Here is a 20,488-nt window from a genome sequence, read left to right as displayed (position 1 = left end):
ATGCTCTCTATCTCTAGTTATTTCATAGAATTTGAAATTCTGCCCACAGATGGTTACTCTAGTACCATTAGAAAAACACTTTACCCTAAAATAAGTGAACAACTTAAAGGTAAACGCCCTGAAAGGTCAGTATTCTGTCACCAGAGCCAAACTGCTGACGACACGCCTGACAGGGGAGTCAGCCTCAGGATGACAGTGACTGCCACGGCGCTGCGTGCCACCTGGAGTCCTTCCCTCCCCAGGCCAGTGTCCCGAGGGCTGGGCCGAGGCCATAAAGCCCGTGTCGCGGGTCCCGACTATGACAGGCTCAGGTCACCACGGGGGACAGGGTGACACTCTTCACATCTCAGCTTTGTCACTGGGTGACTGACCAGACTCGGCCCACAGGTGGATGGGTGCACTTCAGGACCCAGATGCAAGTGACCACCTGCCCGAACTTCCCGGGAAACCTTTCCTTTTCTCCCACCCACCTTTCAGTCACAGGTCAGCCAACACTTCCAGTGAGTTCTCCAGTAAGCAAAATAGGAAAGCCAAGCTTGGCCAAAGGGAACAGAACCTAAGAAAGAAACGCAACGCCTTTTTCTAAATGGCATCACTGTCAACGCTGACAGACATTTGTTTTGATCTTCCCCTGAATCTGAATGCCAAAAAGCAGCTTTCACCTTTCACAGCCAGTGCTGAAAAACAGAGAGTCAGCAACAGAGTACTCAAGAGACAAAAAACTATGATCCTAAAAAATCTAAACTCCCAGGTAATTACGTTAGAAAAATTACATTGCAGGTCAAATCAAACACACCTTCACTGGACCCAGCATGTCCGTTTATACCAAAACAGTAACTTAAGAAACAAATGCCCACTAGCACGCAAGACACAGGCCGACTTTTAGACCAAAACTTGGAGAAAGTTACAACTGACCCCTGTATTTTCAAAACACCAGCCCAACACAGAAACACCCACAGAGCTTGCAACTGCAGGCAACCACAGCCGTATGAAGGGCCTGCTGTGCGTGAATACACGCGGAGCTTCCTGGCGACGCCTTCAGGAGGTGCAGTGACCTACCTTGAACTCCGTGACTGACTTGTACTCGTTCGCTGCGATCTTGTCCTTCATCGTGCCGAAGTCCATCGGGTGCTTTATTATCATCGAGTACCCAGGTGCGATTGCATCCGTGACAGGAAAAGCGAAAAATCCATGAGGATCTTTTCTGAAAACACAAATATCTTTATTTAAACTGGAAAAACCCTAAGACCTAAGTGTTTGAACAAAACACCTCACAGTAAGAAATCTGAAGCAATTAACCAAAACTTAAGGTTGCTTCTTAAAATTAACAAAATTTATGCTCTTTCAGACTGTGGTATTTTGGATACACTAAAAACTCCAAAACTACCGTCCTGGGTCCTGCCATGACCCCACCCTCTGGCGTTTGACCCCTGGTGCCGACTTCAGGGTTTGTGGAACCCTGAGCCCTGCTCCCACAGGCACGCCCACCCCCTGTGAAAGCAAGAGCACTCGGAAAGAAGAGCCCAGACACCCCCAGCAGGAGCCCCTCGGAAGCACCCTTTACCTCTGGAGCTGGCGGAGGAAGTGCTCCAGCAGCTGCTGAATAGGCGTGCTCTCGTTTTCAGCTGCCGATTTAAAAACGGAAAAAGTAAAAGTAAACAAAAGCGTGTCGCTAACACTTCACCATAAAGAAAACACCAATTTCACGATCCTTCTTAATCTATTACCTGTTCCAGTGTTCCAGGCTCACACGAGAAGCAGATGAGAAGGTTAGCAAACCCACGCACAGTCCCCACCCAGTGCAGCTGGAGACCCAGCAGCAGCCCCCCAACCCCCCCGAGGCAACCAAGACGGGCCGTCACGCGCCACCCTATCCCCAGCCTCCACCTCCTGGGCCTAGGACGCTCCAGACAAGGTGAGGAGATGCAATCAAGCCTTTGAACAGAAGTCGCCAATGAATGCCCTGATAGCATTCAATTGGTATTCTCTGCTCACGCCTCTGCTCACTAGTAAAATGGGGATAAGACCGGGGTTCTCGTGACGACTCTGACTATTAACTACATGTATTCTCTGCTCACGCCTCTGCTCACTAGTAAAATGGGGATAAGACCGGAGTCCTCGTGAGGACTCTATTAACTACACCTCTGGCCGCACAGCACGAAAGCATGGCTTCCAGGGAGCGTGAGCACAGAGGTCAGTCAGGTTTCCTCCACAAGAGCACGTATGTATATAGTCTTCCCTGCTGTGTCCCCAGGGCTGCACCCAGAGCCCCAGATGTGGGGTTCCAAATGCTCTTCTCCACCAAGGAACCAGGGTTCTTGGGGTCACTCCGGTCACCAGGGCAACACTGTTGAGCGAGACTAGAAGAGGCCCAAGGAAACATCATCTGACCACAGGCTTTCCAGGCACACAGGGGAGGGCGCTCAACAGGCAGTGTGAATGAGCTGAGTGGTTACTAGCAACCACAGGCATTCCACAGCCTGGAAAATCCTATGGACGGAGGAGTCTGGTGGGCTGCAGTCCATGGGGTTGCTAAGAGTCGGACATGACTGAGCAACTTCCCTTTCACTTTTCACTTTCATACATTGGAGAAAGAAATGGCAACCCACTCCAGTGTTCTTGCCTGGAGAATCCCAGGGACGGGGGAGCCTGGTGGGCTGCCGTCTATGGGGTCGCACAGAGTCGGACACGACTGAAGCGACTTAGCAGCAGCCGCAGGCATCCCACAGCCATGTTCAGCTGAGCAGCTGCTGCCCTATGCCGACCTGTCTCCCCGACAGCAGGCCCAGTGTCCCCATGTCTTACTGCTCCCCGGGAGTGGGGCTACCAGCAAACACCACCTCCATGACCGCAAGACAATGTCTCCCCGCTCCCCCAGCAAATCAGAGGTGGTCAGACCTCCAGCCATAGCCAGCGGGCCTCCCCCAAGAGGCGCCTGACAGTCTGAAACCTGAGGGAACTGCCCACACAGATCAGAGGGGGCCTGAGCTTTCCAGGTTTCCTCGGCTAAAGCCAGCACAGCTCCTGGGGATCTAAGAGCCCGAACGACTGACGCCAGCGCTGGCCTCCTCCCATCTCCAAGGACCTTCTTGGGGCTCTAGCGCTAAGAGGCCAGGAGCCGCGGTGGGCCAAGCCCTGCTCTAGAAGCTCGAAGCGAGCAGCAAGAAACTCAGGCCGGCCCAGCTCCTCTGTGAAGCCCTGGAACAGAGAGTGTGGCTCCTTCCGTCCTAGGCGTCTCCCCAAGCCCAAGGGCAGAAAGCCAACTGCTGCTCCCCACGACAAGCCCCCCAGCTCCAGGATGCTCCGAATGCCACCACTTGCCTGGCTGCGTCCGGCACGCTCGCACCGGCCGGTCGGGGGGCGGCTCCACCTCCACCTTCTTCCCCGGGTCAAAGTCGTCGGCCTCCCCCTCTGTGTCACAGTGCTCCTTCTCCCGTTTCCGCTTCTTCTCCTCCTGCGAGGCAAGGTCAAGGCAGCGAGGGCAATGAAGCGGTTTTCAACAGACCTCCTGTCTCTAAGGGGGCGCTGAGAGCGAAAAGCCTCTTCCGGGACCCTTCTCACTGCAGACCCCACCCTTCCAGAGACCCTCCACAGTGGCCGGGCGAGGGATGAGAAACGGGAGGCCCTGACTCTGCGGGGTGTGCTCCGCCAGAGAGGACACCCGGCCCGAGCCCAGGAAGCCCTGGCTCCGTCCAGCCCCCCTCCCCTGCCAGAGGATTTGGGCCACCCTCGTTCACCTTTCGCTTCCTCCTTTCTTCATCGTCAAGGTGCTTCTCCTTCTCCGACTTTTTCTTTTTCTTCTTCTTCTTCTCCTTGTGTCTCTCCCGCTCATGGTCTGACCTGTCATCGTAGTAACTGGAGTCGTGGCCGGACCCCGAGAGTTCCGTCACTTCGCTTCCTCCAACTTTGAGGACCAGCTTCAGGGGCTTCTCCAAGGGCTTGTCTGCATAGTCTGTGGACACAGAGGGGGCCTTCACCATGTGAGCTTGGGGAGGCCGCTCAGCAGCACACACTGCTACCCAGCCGGCGGCACCTCGGCCCAAGGTGAGGGGACACCGGGAGGTCCCTGAGGTCCGGGAAGGTGGGAGGACAGGCCGAGCCGAGGTGAGCAGCAGGGCACTGGCAGGACCATCAGAGAAAGATGGAGGTGAGCGCAAAGGGCGGTAATAGGGGCTCCTTCCCGTCCCCGCCCAGTTATCCTCCACCGGACGAAAGGGGGTCTCCAGGCCACTGTCGGAGGAACCAGACCACGCCTGGGGCCCCGGGGCCCAATCCCGGCCCGCTAGCTCCGGGCCCCGGGTCGCCCCCCCCCCGGTGCGGGATCCCTGACACAGGGAGCAGGACAGCGCGCAGGCGGGGAGAGACCTCAGGAAACACGGCCGAAGAACAGGGATGCTCCACGCTTTTCTCCAGGGCGCGGCGACAGCGGGGGCGGACGCCTGAGAGCCGCGTCCACGGGGCCCGGTGAGCGCGCCCGCGTCCCCGCCCTCGAGCCCGGGACCCCGCCACCGCGAACGCCCGCCCGGCGTCACAAAGCGCGCCGCCGCCTCACCCTCGTACGACGAGCGCCATTCGGTCTTGTGCTTCTTGTGCTTCTTGCCCATGGCGGCAGCGCCCAGGGCAGCAGCGAGCCCGCCTGGAGCGCGGCCGCCGCGCGCCGGCTCCGGCCCGCTGCCCGCCTCGGCCGCGGAGCTCGCCGGGCCGCGCCGGAAGGGGCTGCGGCGGCCGGAAGTGACGCGCCCGCGTGCGCCGGCGCTTCCGGGTAAGGGGGCGGTGCGCCGCGCGCGGCAGGTTTGAAGCGCGCGGGGCGCCGCCTGAGGGCCCAGGCTGCTGAGGTGGCGGGGCGCGGCGCGAGGCGCCGGCGGCGAAGGGACGGCCCGCTCCCCGCGGCTTCTAGCGGCGGCGCCGACATGGACGAAGCTGTGGGAGACCTGAAGCAGGCGTTGCCCTGCGTGGCCGAGGCGCCCACGGTCCACGTGGAGGTGCACCAGCGGAGCGGCAGGTGAGCCCGGCCTCGGCCCGACCCTGGCAGCGTCCGACCTGACGGGACCCCGCTCCGAGCAGACCCGCCCTGACAGGGTCGGCCCAGACCCCGGCCTCAAGCCCGCCGAGCCCGGCAGAGCCGGCCCCGGAGACTCAGTTTTGGGAAACGGCCCTGCGCCCTCACCCTCGCCCACCATCCCCTCTCCCCGGCCAGGCCCTCGGGACGATGGGCCCCGGAGGTGCTGGCGGCGGCGGGTCTCCGCGGGGCCGGGTGCTCTGGGGAGCGGACACCGCCGCAGGCGCCGCTGGAGGGCCTGGGCCCTCGGGGAGGCAGCGAGCGCGGGGGGCAGGCGCTGAGGGTGGACCCAGCCCGGGAATCTCCTCTGGGGCCCCCAGCTGTGGGCGTTTCATTCTCCCGTGACTTGTGCTGCTTCCCAGCTGTGGGGCTGGCACCTAGGCAGCAGTTCCAGCTTGCTGACCAGCTGCCTGGGTGGCACCGACTTGCCTGCACCCCCTGCCTCTGAGGGGCCTGGGCAGAGTCCTTGGGCAGCTTCCCTGGGTCATACAGCCTGCAGTTACCGCCAGCGCCTGGTCGGTACCGGATCACTCCCGGGCAGGCCCTCCCACCAGCCCTCTCCATGGGTGCATTTTCCCCACTATGGTCTGTTTTGCTTGTAATCACTCTTTATTAAGATGTTAGGGTTGTTTTTTTTGTTTTTTTTTTTTAACTCAGATCTGATTTTATGTGTTCTGTGTTTCTAGCACTGCGAAAAAAGAGGATATAAAGCTGAGTGTTAGAAAGCTACTCAACAGGCATAACATTGTGTTTGGTGATTACACCTGGTCTGAGTTTGACGAGCCTTTTCTCACCAGAAATGTGCAGTCTGTGTCTATTGTTGACACGGAATTAAAGGCTAAAGATCCACAGGTAACTTAATTCTCAGAGCTGAGAAACAGTTAACCCGTGGCCCGAGAACATTTGCTGTTTCGATAGTGTGTTGTATAGATTTATTTGATTTTCTTTCTCATAACAGCCCATTGATTTGAGCGCGTGCAATATTGCACTTCACATCTTCCAGCTGAACGAGGATGGCCCCAGCAGTGAGAACCTGGAGGAAGAGACAGAAAACATAATCGCGGCAAATCACTGGGTTCTGCCTGCAGGTACCTGTGACAGAAGCAGCAGGTGGCACGTGCCTACCACGGCAGGGCGGAAGGCAGCGCACACCTCAGGCTCCGAGATATTGTGTGTCTGTTGTGTAGAGTTTTAGGGCGTTCTATCTGTTAGGAAGTTTATCACAGGACAGAAAAGTAGAAATTTCCAGTATGAGGCTACTTGGATGGGTCTCTCGAAGCTGGTGCTAGTTGAGGATGACGCCGTCGCTCTTCTTTCCTGCCTAGTTGGTCAGTCTTGCTGGACCACTCCTTCCTCCCACCTTCTCTGTACTTCTCTGTGCCAATGGGATCTAGCCGGCTGAATCCCATGTCTAATCCAGGTTAGGCCTGACGTCTTGAAAGCTAGACTCCACCTGCCACTAGGCCCCGCCAGAGTGTTGGCCTGTGGGGAGAGTGGTGAGTTCAGGGCAGTGCTTGGGTCCACGCACAGGTCCACAGAAGGTTCATTATCTGCCCAAAGCCACATGTGACTGCCGCTTATTCAACATCTTTAACTTAGAAATGACTTTGAAAGTTTAGCTTCTCTGTAACCAGAATTGCAGCTTGCTGCGTCTGGAGCAGTTGAGGATGTCTGCGGCTCAGGGTGGACATAACCAGTAGGCGCAAGGCTTGCTTTCCTAACATTTGGTTTTGTTTTGTTCTCTCAGCTGAATTCCATGGGCTTTGGGACAGCCTGGTGTATGACATGGAAGTCAAATCTCATGTGAGTTATGCTTTTTCCTGAAAGGCTTCCATGTTTCAGGTGAATCATTATTGTGTTCTCTCTAGTGCCTCTTATGTTACATGGGCTTCTAGGAGTGCTGCTTGCCAGCAACCCCTGCCCTGGGAGTCTGTCTTTCTGTCCTGGGCGTCTCCTCTGGGCTTGCTCTGAGTGGAGCTGTACTCTGGGGAGTTCCCCTCGGGAGAAGGGGGAGGGTTCAAAAGTGAACCCACTGGCACTGGCTCACACTCTTAGGAACCTGTGGGCTGAGAAGGCAGTGCCAAGGGGCAGAACAGGTGGGCGATCTGAACGAGTACCACCATGTCTGAGCCCCCTTCTAGGTGAAGAGTCCTTCTGCACACAGATGAGGGAGGGGAGGATCCCAGAATTCCGTCCCCACCACCCCCGTCACCCACTCCAGCTCTCCTAGAAGCCACGGGGACCCCAGAGCCCCAGCTGTTCTTTTAGCAAACACAGCTTGTCCAGTGCAAGTGTCCCAGAAGAAGGAGCTCACTTACTCGGTGTAGCCCTCAGTTAAGTGACCTTTGAGTTTCCTTTTATCCTTGTAATAGTCACACCCAGCACTTGTCCTCTTAGATTTTAAGATGTCTTCTGAGGTGAAAGCCTGAGTGTGCTTGGCAGCCTCTGAAGACTCTCCTTCCTTCTGCTCATTCAGGGCACGATCAGCTGAACCTCTGCTCTGCCGAGGACTTCACTTCTGTCTTTCCTTTCTTCATGCAGCTCCTCGACTACGTGATGACGACTTTACTGTTCTCAGACAAAAATGTCGACAGTAACCTCATCACCTGGAACCGGGTGGTGCTGCTTCACGGTAAGTGTTTTGGTTTCGTTTGACAAAATAAAATTGCGTGGAGTCAGGCTTTCTTCCTGCCTTTGTCCTGCGAAGAGTTACAGCTCCTTCCTAGTGGGGCCAGGAATGCTGTCCTCTGTGAAGCCAGCCATGTGCATGCTCTCTGCTTTGGTTACTTGACCCTTCATGGGGCAGCCACCTGAGCATCCCTTGTGACTTTTTATGCTGTTATTCAGCTTTCCAAATACCTGCCTCATTTCCCGCTGGTTATGGGTTTCTCAGGGTAGCAGCTGCCTTCTATTTCTTCATAGTACACTTGGAGCTTCTCTTGATGGAACAAACTGCAAAAGCCCACACTTCACAGAACTCTGCCTAGTTCTCGGAAGAGAATACTGGGGGGGGGAGGGCGGGGAGGGGTTTGTTGCCGTTGTTATTGTTACTATCCCAGGAGAGACAAAGAATTGAGAGAAAGCCCAAATTACAGTGAGGTAAGAGCTATAATTAAAAGTGTTATTAGCTTTTTTATACAATGAAGATTGTAGGCTTGTGTTCGGTTTTATGAAAACAGTGCCTTTAGGGCGTCTTGGCAAATTTTCTTGATACTAGAGCCAGAGAAGGCGGTCAAAAGGTGTCTCACTTGGTGCAGTGCAGTGTCCCATTAGAGTCGCTCACGTTTACTTGTGAATTACGGAAAACGCAGAAGGTCAGAACAGAACGTCATCATTTTCTACTGGACACGTTTGTGCTCCCACGTCAGCGTCCTCCGCTCCTGTTAGATGCTGTGCTGAGGGGCACACAGCGCCCAGGCCTTGCCCGACCGCTCCCCCTGTGTAGCTTGAGGTTCGGGCCCATGTGTGCGGAGCTGGAGTGAAAGACGCAGGTGCCGTGGGCTTCAGGAGCAGCAAACACCAGTGCCTTGAGCGCCTGATGGTTATCAGGAAAGGCTTGTTTGACCTTTGAAAGGTGGATTTTCATAATCAGCGGATTTCATAGAAGACATGTAGGGACAGGGAGGGTTTCAGTGAAGGTGGAAAGAAATCAGAGTGGATTACGGGCCAAGAAGCTCCTGGTGATGTTTTCTAGCATTTACGCTGTTAACAGATTTTCAGTAACTTAAGTGATCCTTGTGATGATAACATTTATAGCATTACAGTCCGTTCCATGTGTTATATCCTGTGAATAAGGCAGCTACTGTTTCAAGAAATCTCTTACAGCACTAACTTATACTTATTTGTTTGCATTTTGTTACAGGTCCTCCAGGAACTGGAAAAACGTCGCTGTGTAAAGCTTTAGCCCAGAAATTGACCATCCGACTCTCGAGCAGGTAACTTTGGTGATTCGAGAGAGGAGCCGCAGAGGCGGGCTTGCTCTGTTTCAGCTGTAATGATGGGAGGAGCTGCTTCTCTTTTTAAATCATCTTACATGAATAGTAGGTGTCTCGGTGTAATGTAACGAATCCCTCTGTACTCACATAGTCTTGAGCTCTGATTCCAGTCTTCTTACATGTGCTGAGACTCACCCTGGGACCAGCACGGGACCTCTCATGGTGACCACCCTGTGTACACTTGGAGGAGCGCGTCTCTGCTCACTTTGGTTCGACCGTTCTCCACTTGCTTGATGTCTGTGTGGACCATCTGTCTGCCGTCCAAGCCTAGCGCTGGGCTTGTCTGCCGCTTTTGAGTGTCATCCATTGGCGGATTTACGGTTCCACTACATTTATTTATTCCGGACATTTCATGTAATTGAAATTAAACAGTATGTAGTAGTCTTTTCTGATTGGTTCTGTTCACTTACCATACCGTTTTTCAAAGTTCACCTATGTTATAGCATATATATTGGTAGTTCATTCTTTCGAGTGTAGTCCGTTTAGGGATTTATGGTTCCACTGCATTTGGAGACTATTTGGGCGTTAGCTCTTCAGCTCATTCCCCTGCTCTGCCCCATTTGTGGGGTCTGTTCATTCACATGTTAGACTGTCTCATGCTGCCCCGCAGGCCACTCATGTGCTCTTGCATCTTTTTTCAAGTTTTAAAAATTTTATGAGTTTCATTTTGGATAGTTTTCTGCAGTATCTGATCTGCTTTTACTTCTGTTCAGCGAAATTCCCATCTCTGAGCGTGATTTTCTTGTCTGAAGATTGATTTTCTTGTCTGAAGATTGTTCAGTTCTGTTTATGCTTGTAAGCTCTGTCTACCAATTCCATCCTCGTTATCATTTGGGTCTGGTTATGGGTCATATGTTCTGCTTCTTAGTGTGCCAGGTAATTGTTGAATGTGGACATAAAGATTTGAAGTGACTGGATTCTCTTGTTTGTCTTTAATGACTGCTGGGTTTTATTCTGACGGGGTTTGGGTACTTGTGTTTGGTGTGATCCTTTTGAGGTCTGTTTTTAAGCTTTTTCAAGAGTGGTCTCAGTGTGGTCCAGACTTCACCCTCAGGAGGACCCTTCTGGGGTCTCAGTTGAGCCCCTGAATGAGCAGCAAGTACTCTCGCCCCTCAGCCCTGGGTCTCGAGCACTCTAGCGCTGGGCTCCCTCTTCACACGCTGCTGCCCCATGACAGTCGCCAGGCTTCATTCCTGCATCTCCCTCCTCCCTGGATCCCTGCTCTGTAGCCTCCAGACACCTCAGCTCCTTGAACTCTGGCCTCTGTCTCCTCAGCTCACTACCCTGGCCTCTCCTCCTGGGTCCCCTTCAGTGTCACTCCAGGCAGGAGATCAGGGCCGTCGCGCTTGCCCCTTGCCGCCTCCCAGGTCACAGTCCCCGATGATGTTGTCTGGTGCCCTTCACAGATGCTGTTTCACTGTTTTGTCTAGTTTTCTAGTTGGTTATGGCAGAAGGTAAATCACCCTTTTAGCCTAGTATGACTTCAGAAGAGGAAATCCTGTGAGATTTACTTTTAAATCTGTTTTTTTTCAAAACTATCTTAAAAGTAGGGAAGTTGCTCGTTTCAGGCCTTTGTTTTATGCTCAGTATCTTGGCCTTTGTCTTGACATAGTGAAACACATCTGTGTTTGATAATCTCCGAGGGCAGTTTCCTGAAACAGTGGAAGGTGAAGGTGTTATTATAAGAAATGTGACGTTTTCCAGTACAAAGATCTGGAAACTGGTATTTAATTTGTGGCAAGAAGAAGCCTTCGCAAGCCTTTTTGCTTTATTAACTTAAGTCCACTTTGCTTAATAATCACAATGCTTTATAGTTAATCTTGTGACATCCAATCCAGGCTGTATTCACCAGGTTGTCTACCTCCCCCTTCTCCTCATCTGTAAACAAAATTACTACATGATGTTTTTCAACTGGAAAGTCAGTGATACTTTTTAAGGTAATTATTTTTTTTTTTTTTTTGTGGACTCTCAACATGAAAGAAACTGTAAAAAGGATCTGGGAGTTGGCTTCTCTGCTGGCCATTTCCTGTTTGATTTTAATCAGATCTAAAGTGCATCCAGAGCCCTCGCTGACTCCATGGTAGATGGGGTATTAGTGCTGGATTTCAGACAGCGTGTGTCCAGATTCCCTTTGAGCTTTCCAGGGCTCCAGGTTTGAGGGAAGTGATTTTGTGCTGGAAAACAAATTCTTACATTCCTTTGGGTTTTGTGGAAGGAAAAAAAAATGTTCAACTGTGGGCAGACTTTTGATGCTTATGTTTTGATTTGTTTGCCACGTTAATACAGATAATGATTTTTGAACACAGAAATATAAATTATAAGTAGACTAAAAACAGTATTAGGAATTAATTGTATTTAACTAGTTATATTAACTATTGGAGAAGGAAATGCTAACCCAGTCCAGTATTCTTGCCTGGGAAATTCCATGAACAGAGGAACCTGGTGGGCTACAGTCCATGGGTTTGCACAGTCAGACACGACTGAGTGGCTAAACCAAAAAACTATTAAGTATTCTTCAGTTCAATTGCTCAATCATGTCCGACTCTTTGTGACCCCATGTACTGCAGCACACCAGGCTTCCCTCCGTCACCAACTTTCAAGAGCTTGCTCAAACTCTTGTCCATTGAGTTGGTGATGCCATCCAACCATCTCATCCTCTGTCGTCCCCTTCTCCTCTGCCTTCAGTCTTTCCCAGAATTAGGGTCTTTTCTAGTCAATCAGTTCTTCACATCAGGTAACCAAAGTATTGGAGCTTCAGCTTCAGCATCAGTCCTTCCAATGAATATTCAGGACTGATTTCCTTTAGGATCAACTGGTTTGATCTCCTTGCAGTCCAAGGGACTCTTAAGAGTCTTCTCTAAGACCACAGTTCAAAAGCATCAATTCTTTGGTGCTCAGCTTTATGATCCAACTCTCACATCCATACGTGACTACTGGAAAAACCATAGTTTGACTAGATGGACCTTTGTCGGCAAAATAATGTCTCTGCTTTTTAATATGCTGTCTGGGTTGGTCATAGCTTTTCTTCTGAGGAGCAAGCATCTTTTAATTTCATGGCTTCAGTCACTGTCCTCAGTGATTTTGGAGCCCAAGGAAATAAAGTCTGTCAATGTTTCCACCATTTCCCCTTCTATGTGCCATGAAGTGATGGGACCAGATGCCCAGATCTTTGTTTTTTTGAATGTTGAGTTTTAAGCCAACTTTTTCACTCTCCTTTTTCACTTTCATCAAGAGGCTCTTTGGTTCCTCTTCGCTTTCTGCCATAAGGATGGTGTCATCTGCATATCTGAGGTTATTGATATTTCTCCCTGCAATCTTGATTCCAGCTTGTGCTTCATCCAGTCTGGCATTTCGCATGATATATTCGGCATATAAGTTAAATAAGCAGGGTGACAATATGCAGCCTTGACGTACTCCTTGCCCCATTTGGAACCAGTCCATTGTTTCATGTCCATTTCTAACTTGCTTCTTGAGCTGCATACAGATTTCTCGGGAGGCAGGTCAGGTGGTCTGGTATTCCCATCTCTTGCCCTCACAGGCAGGCCTGGCTCAGTCTCTTGGGGGGGTCACTGCTCCTTTCTCCTGGGTCCTGGTGCACACAAGGTTTTGTTTGTGCCCTCCAAGAGTCTGTTTCCCCAGTGCTGTGGAAAGTCTGTAATCAAATCCCACTGGCCTCTAAAGTCAGATTCCCTGGGGGTTCTCAGTCAGTCCCTTTGCTGGATGCCCAGGTTGGCACATATGCTGTGGGTCCTAGAAGTTTCATCACAGTGCGAGAACTCTGGTATAATTGTTCTGCGGTTTGTGCGTCGTCTGCTCAGTGGCTCAGTGATAGAGATAATGTCAGTCTCCTCCAAAAGGACTTAGGCCACACGCCGCGCCTCCCGGGTCTGCTGCAGCCAGAGCCCCTGTGCCCACGGCAGGCCACTGCTGACCCCCCGTGCCTCTGCAGGCAACACTCAAACACTCACAGGCAGGTCTGGCTAAGTCTCTGTGGGGTCCCTGGATCCTGTGTGCACAAGGTTTTATTTGCGCCCTCTGAGCATCTCTGGCAGGTATGGCGTTTGATTCCAAATGTGGTTTTTGCCCCTCCTACCATATTGCTGGGGCTTCTCCTTTGCTCTTAGATGTGGGCTGTCTTTTTTTGGTGGGATCCAACATTCTCCTGTTGATGGTGGTTCAGCAGCGAGTTGCAATTTTGGAGTTCTCGCAGGAGAAGATGAGCGCATGTCCTTCTGCTCCACCATCTTACCACCACTTTTTCTTGCTTTAACCGAAATGAAGATGCCATTCAGTTTGAGACACTGAGTTTGCTCCAACTAGAGCTATCGGTGTTGGCGCATCTCGTTAAGATCGCTCCTAACTACGGGTTCCAGTTCGCAGGTGCCTCATCCTGGGTCAGTAGTAACAGAGGAGTCATTATCAGCTTGCTGGGCACTTGAGCAGTGTTGCGTGATAGAGACGGAGGTGGTTGCCGCCAGGGATGTTGTTGGACTGACTTGTAACGATTGCTCTCCATCTTTTTTTAAACCATCTTAGGTACCGATATGGCCAGTTAGTTGAAATAAACAGCCACAGCCTCTTTTCTAAGTGGTTTTCAGAGGTAAGTATTTATACTAATCCAGTTCTCTGTATTGTCCACCATGCAGTTGAAAACTTGTCCAGTGGATTAGGCAAACTCTTTTCCTCCAAAAGCTTTAGGAAAGAAATAGGTGAAATAGGAACGTGAACAGGGGCTCTGACTGTGTGGTCAGAGGAAAGTTCCAGAGTTTAGTGATAACCTGGAAACCATCTGAGGCCTGAGAGGACCCTCTGCTTGTCACCTCCAGCCCCGGGCTGGGGCCCAGGGCGTTCGGTGTTCGCTGAGGAGGGCGGGGCCGCCTTCCGGTGGGACTGCACCCTCAGCTTGGGCCTGTCCGCCAGCTGCGCCGAGGCCCTCAGGCCAGGGCATGCCACAGCCGCCCTCAGCTCGGGGGCTCTGCTGCGGGGCCCGCGTCAGACGGCACCCCTGGCGGGTGGTGGGCAGGGACAGGAGTGCCCGGAGGAGGTGCGCCTGGCTGATGTGCACCCGAGACCCAGCCCGTCCAGGACCGCTGGGGAGAGAAAGGGGGACCGAGGTGCGAGTGTGGCCCCTCCCAGGACGCCAGGAGGCAGGCCTCTGGGTTCCCTGCAGACCTGGCTTCTCTGATTCAGGAAGTTTTCCAAGGGGCTGTCAGGAGACGGTGGGCTTGTGGGGCCCCCTGGGGTCAGAGCGCAGCCAGGTGGAGATGGTGGACGCACGTGTGCACCAGGCAGCCTGAAGAGTGCGAGTTGATGATGAGGAGGGTTCTGTTTCCAGAGTGGCAAGCTGGTGACTAGGATGTTCCAGAAGATTCAGGACTTGATTGATGACAAGGATGCTCTGGTGTTCGTGCTGATCGATGAGGTGGGTGTGTTGAGACGTCACACCTGTGAGCGGAGGAAGCACAGGACTGGGTGGCCTTCGGCGTTGCTGGCTCTGCCCGCCCGTGCTTGTCCAGCCCCACAGGCTGCACCCTGCAGGCCTAGCCTTGGGGCCTCTCAGGCCCTCGGTGCAGTGTTCACACGCCCCCGCGTCCACCCAGCTGACCACCCTGTCACTCTGTGCCCACAGGTGGAAAGCCTGACCGCCGCCCGTAACGCGTGCAGGGCAGGCACCGAGCCTTCCGATGCCATCCGTGTCGTCAATGCCGTCTTGACCCAAATTGATCAGATTAAAAGGTACCCCTGCACACTCACAGCCCCAGCCTCACCCCCAGTTTTTCCAGCTCAGAGTGCGTCTGGCATTGGGTGTGGGCTCTGTCTTCTCTATGTTTGAAGCAGTGTGTGCTACATAAGCTTTTCAGAAATGAAGCACTTTTTACGTTATTGAAGTGTTAAAAATGCACAGCAAAGCTTTGGTGTGGGGAGAAGGTACCCATTGCTCAGAAAAGGGGGTCTCCCTGACTCTCGTCCTGTCGCTCTGGGAGGAGTGGAGACTTGTCTCTGCAGTTTGTCTCGCCTTCCTTGCCTCATGCGATTCAGGCCTGCTCTGGTGACCATTTGTGAAAAGCTCGATCCTGGCACATGGCTCCCAGCTGTGTGGGGGGGCCCTGTGCGCACTCCACGCTCACCAGCCTCTGCCCAGACTCCTGGGCCCCATGTGCCTCCCTCACCTGGCTCAGCCCTGCTCACCCTGCAGAGGACTGGCTACCTGTGGTCACAGGACGCGGTTGGTCGGGGGCAGCTGTCCAAGTGCTCCCCGGCCACAACACTGCCCGTGGTCTCTGTGCTGCCTGCGGGCCCGGGCAGCCCTGCCTCATCCCTGGGACTCAAGCCCAGCAGGCCAGGTGGTGTGTTCCCCAGGGCGGCCCTCCCCCTCCGTGCCGGCCCGGGGGTGAGCAGACTGGATGACGGGGCCTCTCTGGGGAGTTTGGGAGCCGGAGGGGAGGGCCGCCAGTCCCCAGGGTGAATCGTGCAGCTTGGCGCCACAGCCTCCAGGGCAATGAGAGTGACGCCCGGGTGTGGCCGTGCCCAGGCAGGGCAGTGTTGGCGCTGGGGCGCAGGGACGCTGTGCAGAGTGCGGGCTTCACTGTGGTGAAGGGGGCAGGGAGCGGTCCAGCTGGGGGCCGCGAGAACTGTCCATAGGCGGGGAGCTCGCAGACCGGGAGCGGGGAGGCTCTGCACGGTCGCAGCCGGAGCCTGGCAGGAGCGAGGGTCAGGTGGAGCGCAGGAAGCAGGGCCTCAGAAGGCGTTGTGGGGGTGGGGGGTAGACACAGGGCGGGAAGCCGGCTGAACGCCTGGGCCCTGGTGCTGGCCTGTCCTCACACTGCGTGTGTCGGGTCAGGGGGGTCGAGTCCCTGTGGCCCGGGGTGACTGGGCCCACCCTCTGCCCGCAGGCACTCCAACGTGGTGATCCTGACCACGTCCAACATCACAGAAAGGATCGACGTGGCCTTCGTGGACAGGGCTGACATCAGGCAGTACATCGGACCGCCCTCTGCAGCGGCCATCTTCAAGATCTACCTCTCCTGCCTGGAAGAGCTGATGAGGGTGTCTGGAGCTGTTTCTTGCTTTTCTGAGAACACATTAGCTTTCTCTGGGGTCTTGATTTGTTGGCATAACGTACGGTGTCTGGCTCCGGTGCAGAAGGGGGTGTTGCTCGGCCTGCACCCACTGTCTCACACTGAGCACTGCAGTTGCTGGGTCTGCATGTTGAGCTCAGGGAGAGAGCGCTGACCCGATGCTTTTGCTGCCCCGTCCTCTGTCCCCGCAGTGCCAGATCATATACCCTCGCCAGCAGCTACTGACCCTCCGCGAGCTGGAGATGATTGGCTTCATTGAAAACAACGTGTCCAAGTTGAGCCTCCTCCTGAGCGAAATTTCAAGGTGTGTGCTGACCTCTCTGTTTCTTTTTAAAACATTTTTTGGAATATAGTTGATTTGCAAAAAATATTGTAGAGCAAAGTGACTCAGTTATACATACACATATCTACTCCTTTAGATTCTTTTTTATAGGTCATCACAGAGTACCGAGTAGAGTTTCCTCTGCCCCACAGTAGATTCTTATCAGTCACCTGTTTTATATGTAGTAGCTTGTATATTATCCAGAGTTGAAGGGCTGGCTCATTGGAAAAGACCTTGATGCTGGGAAAGACTGAAAGCAGAAAGAGAAGGGGGCGGCTGAGGACGGCTAGTTGGATGGCACCACTGACTCAGAACATGAGTTTGTGCAGACTCGAGGGTGTGGGGGAGCTGCCGGCATGCTGCCGCCTGGGGGGTCGCAGAGAGTCAGACACGCCTGAGCGACTCAACAGCAACGTGTCAATCCCAGTCTCTCAATTTATCCCTCTTCCCCATACCCCTCTGGTAACCAGAAACTTGATTCCTAAGTCTGAGTCAGTTTCTGTTGTGTAGGTAAGTTTATCTGTATAACTTTTAGATTCCATGCGTAAGTGATATCATACGACATTTGTCTTTCTCTGTCCGCCTTGGTTCACTTCGCATGCTGATCTCCAGGCCCACCCGTGTTGGCATCCTCTCACTCTCCACTGTGGAGTAGCACTGCGCCCTGAGCCGCGCCTCCCTCCTCCCCCGCGTGTCAGCGAGCGTCTGGGCATCTGTGTCGCGGCTGTTGTGTGTAGTGCTGCTGTGAACATAACGCTGCCTGTATTTCTTGAATTTTGGTTTTCTCAAGATATCTGCCCAGAAGTGGGGTTGCTGGGTCATATGGTAGCTCTGTCTTAGGTTGTTAAGGAACCTCCGTGCTGTTCTCCGTAGTGGCTGTATCAGTTTGCATTCCCACCAGTAGTGGAGGGCCCCCTTCTCTCCACACCCTTTACCGGGTGTATTGCTTGTAGACCTTCTGATGGTCACTGCTCCGGCCGGTGTGCGGCGGGGCCTCACCGTGCCCTGGCCTGCGTCCCCCACGGTGAGTGGTCACTGCTCTGGCTGGTGTGCGGTGGGGCCTCACTGTAGCTCTGGCCGGTGTGCGGGGCCTCACTGTGCTCTGGCCTGCGTCCCCCATGGTGAGTGGTCACGGCTCCGGCCGGTGTGCGGCGGGGCCTCACTGTGGTTCTGGTCTGTGTCCCCCATGGTGAGTGGTCACGGCTCTGGCCAGTGTGCGGCGGGGCCTCACCGTGCTCTGGCCTGCGTCCCCCATGGTGAGTGGTCACGGCTCCAGCCGGTGTGCGGCGGGGCCTCACTGTGGTTCTGGTCTGTGTCCCCCATGGTGAGTGGTCACGGCTCTGGCCGGTGTGCGGCGGGGCCTCACTGTGCTCTGGTCTGTGTCCCCCACGGTGAGTGGTCATGGCTCTGGCTGGTGTGCGGGGCCTCACTGTGCTCTGGTCTGCGTTTCTCTCACGGTGAGTGGTCACTGCTGTGGCTGGTGTGCGGCAGGGCCTCACTGTAGCTCTGGCCGGTGTGCGGGGCCTCACTGTGCTCTGGCCTGCATCCCCCACGGTGAGTGGTCACTGCTCCAGCCGGTGTGCGGCGGGGCCTCACTGTGCCCTGGCCTGCGTCCCCCACGGTGAGTGGTGTTGGGCCTCCTTCCGCGTGTCTGTTTGCCATCGGTGTGTCTTCTTTGGAGAAATGTCTGTTCAGACCTTCCACTCATTCTGGGATTGGGCTGTTTGTGTTTTTGATATTGAGCTGCATGAGCTTCTTGTATGTTTGGGATATTTAATCCCTTGTCACTTGCTTCATTTGCAAGTATTTTCTCCCATTCTGAGGGTGACCTCACTTGTGCAACCTAGAGAAGCCCCTTCCCTTGGGTCACAGGGGTGGTCGTTGCCTGTAGTAGCCCAGGTGGTGATGTGGGTTGGGTGGCACGGGCTGAATCCCAGGGCGTCTCCCCCGCAGCAGATGCCCTCCAGCCTCCCCAACCGTGGGCTCCTGGATGGGAGGATGAGGCCAGCCGCTTTCCCCCTGTGCCCATGGGCAGCGAGCAGAGCACCACTCCAGCACAGGACAGGCTTTCAGATTAAGGCTCTTTGTAGCATTGCTGGATTCTTAAACTGTGTGTGTTAAGTTTTTACAAATGGCCAAGAAAGTGAAGTGGAGGCTTTTTCTCTGATGAGCAGAGGAGACAGGTGAACAGGCCGGGCCGTGGCCTCGGTGCTGCGGGAAGGACAGTGACCCCGCCGCCCAGGTGCTGAGAGCCACAGCACACGGGGGGACCCCCGGCACGCCGGCCTGAGCCCAAGCCGGCAGCACCGGCAGGCACTCAGGTGGCCCCGGGGATCGAGCCGGGAGGTAGAGCAGAGCCTCTGAGGACAGCTGGACTCTGGATAAACTGGGGAGGTCAGGGAGGCCACGTCCACTGTGTGAGGGCCTCAGGTGGGCAGACGCCAGGCGCCAGACATGCTGGTGGGGCGTCGGAGAGACTTAGTTACAGTGGCCAAGGCAGGACAGAGGGGAGCAGTGCAGGCTTGTGCGAGAATTCAGAGGTGTGAGCTGGCCTGTACCCACCTCACGGTGCCCTGGCCGAGGCCATGGGTGGTGTCAGGACCCTGCCCCTCCTGGAGCAGTAGCTGAGGCCTGCGGGAGACTGCCCACCCCCCGAGGAGCTCTGGGGAGAGATCGGGGACTTGTCCTGAAATGCCCCGCGGTCCGTGTGGAGCTGACGCCAGTGTGGTCATGTTCACAGGAAGAGCGAGGGCCTGAGCGGCCGCGTCCTGAGGAAGCTCCCTTTCCTGGCTCACGCGCTGTACATCCAGGTGAGTGCCTGGGCCCTGGGCCCCTGCCGCCCGCTCTGTCTGCAGGGCTGGCCTCAAGGAGAGTCCCACCCGCCACCCTGGGGTTTCCACCTCCTCCTGTGTTTCTGAAGTGACGGGCCCAGGGGCAGTGGAGGGCCGGCGTGTGTCTGCTCACCTCACTGGTGTGTGGAAAGCTCACGCCCAGGGCCTCCCTGCCACCTCAGAGTGCTTGTGCCCTGGAGGCGGGTGCTCCCAGGCCACCCCCACCTCGAGGGCAAGGACCGCCACGATGCCGTGTGTTTTCCAGGCCCCCACCGTCACCATCGAGGGCTTCCTCCAGGCCCTGTCTCTGGCCGTGGAGAAGCAGTTTGAGGAGAGAAAAAACCTCTCGTCGTGCGTGTGACCTGGCGCCCCCGTCCTCGTGAGCACAGCGCGGGAAGGTGCCATCGCTTCCTCACAGCGGTGGCTGCCCCAGGATATCCGAGGCCACGGCTGAGACCTGCAGGCTGGTGTGGTTCAAGAAGCGTGTTCTGCTCACACAGTGTTGCTCAAGAAGTGTGTTGCGTTTATGTGCTTTAACTGCATGTTCGAAGACAAAACAGCCTGTTTTCTGTTTTGAAAGATGATCATCTGAGCTCAGTGTCTCTTTATAAAGAACTGTCTAGATGTCCTGATTCTATCCTGCTTTTGGTTGAATGGACCCAAAATGCTGACGTTTTATTTAAAAAGATGATTAATGTAAGTTTTATAGAAACAAAACAAACTGCATTGCCTTAAAGAAGAATGTAATCATAGCATTAAAAAAAAGTACATGTTGCTCAAGACGAGGCAGCATTTGCTTCCTGCTGCAAGCCCGTCCTGGTTAGCGCACACATTCTGGAGACTATTCCTGTTACAGAAATCAAGAGAAAAGTTTAAGGCCAGTGCTCTTGGTAGCAGATACGTTCTGCTTGTCGGGGAGGGGCAGCTGACGGGGCCTGCCTCCCTGGTGACCAGCGTGGCTGGCCTCACGGCGATGTTTCCCGGTGAGTCGTTTGTTGAAGGACATCAGTCACGGCTTAAACGAAGATTCCCAATAACAGATGTAAAATGAATCGGCCGATAATTGGTGTATTCCACAGAACCTTGTTTTGCTTTTATCTCATGCTAAAATAAATTTCATATCACCATTTTATAAAACATTTTTAAAAGAATGTTACCTTTTGTCTTAAATTTTTTTATGTATTAAAAATCTTTCTCCAAAA

General features: G+C 54.2%; 2 protein-coding genes across 10 annotated transcripts in view; one reads left to right on the top strand and one right to left on the bottom strand.

Moving 5' to 3' along the window:
* BRD9 (bromodomain containing 9) overlaps positions 1-11,610 on the bottom strand; it is a 25,497-nt gene extending 13,887 nt beyond the window's left edge. For 7 of the 9 annotated variants that reach the window (XM_055554559.1, XM_055554561.1, XM_055554565.1 and 4 more), the window contains exons 1-5: positions 4,553-4,728; positions 3,738-3,952; positions 3,322-3,454; positions 1,565-1,625; positions 1,060-1,204 (exon numbers count right to left, since the gene is read on the bottom strand). In XM_055554559.1, the coding sequence (XP_055410534.1) occupies positions 1,060-1,204; positions 1,565-1,625; positions 3,322-3,454; positions 3,738-3,952; positions 4,553-4,604 (606 nt within the window). In that variant the 5' untranslated portion in view covers positions 4,605-4,728. Of the gene's footprint in view, positions 1-1,059; positions 1,205-1,564; positions 1,626-3,321; positions 3,455-3,737; positions 3,953-4,552; positions 4,729-11,606 lie in introns of those variants that run through there. The other 2 variants (XM_055554560.1, XM_055554566.1) reach the window with 2 other exon arrangements.
* On the top strand, positions 4,770-20,488 carry TRIP13 (thyroid hormone receptor interactor 13). The gene is made up of 13 exons (XM_055554568.1): positions 4,770-5,002; positions 5,746-5,911; positions 6,018-6,147; positions 6,807-6,862; positions 7,601-7,691; positions 8,922-8,994; positions 13,591-13,654; positions 14,390-14,476; positions 14,684-14,790; positions 15,948-16,101; positions 16,325-16,437; positions 19,196-19,265; positions 19,552-20,488. The coding sequence occupies exons 1-13, from the start codon at positions 4,911-4,913 to the stop codon at positions 19,645-19,647; spliced, it is 1,299 nt and encodes a 432-aa protein (XP_055410543.1). The 5' UTR covers positions 4,770-4,910; the 3' UTR covers positions 19,648-20,488.

The sequence above is a fragment of the Bubalus kerabau genome, chromosome 18 (assembly GCF_029407905.1).
Source record: "Bubalus kerabau isolate K-KA32 ecotype Philippines breed swamp buffalo chromosome 18, PCC_UOA_SB_1v2, whole genome shotgun sequence".
In the NCBI taxonomy this organism is placed as follows: domain Eukaryota; kingdom Metazoa; phylum Chordata; class Mammalia; order Artiodactyla; family Bovidae; genus Bubalus; species Bubalus kerabau.
This window is presented reverse-complemented; position numbering and strand designations above follow the sequence as displayed.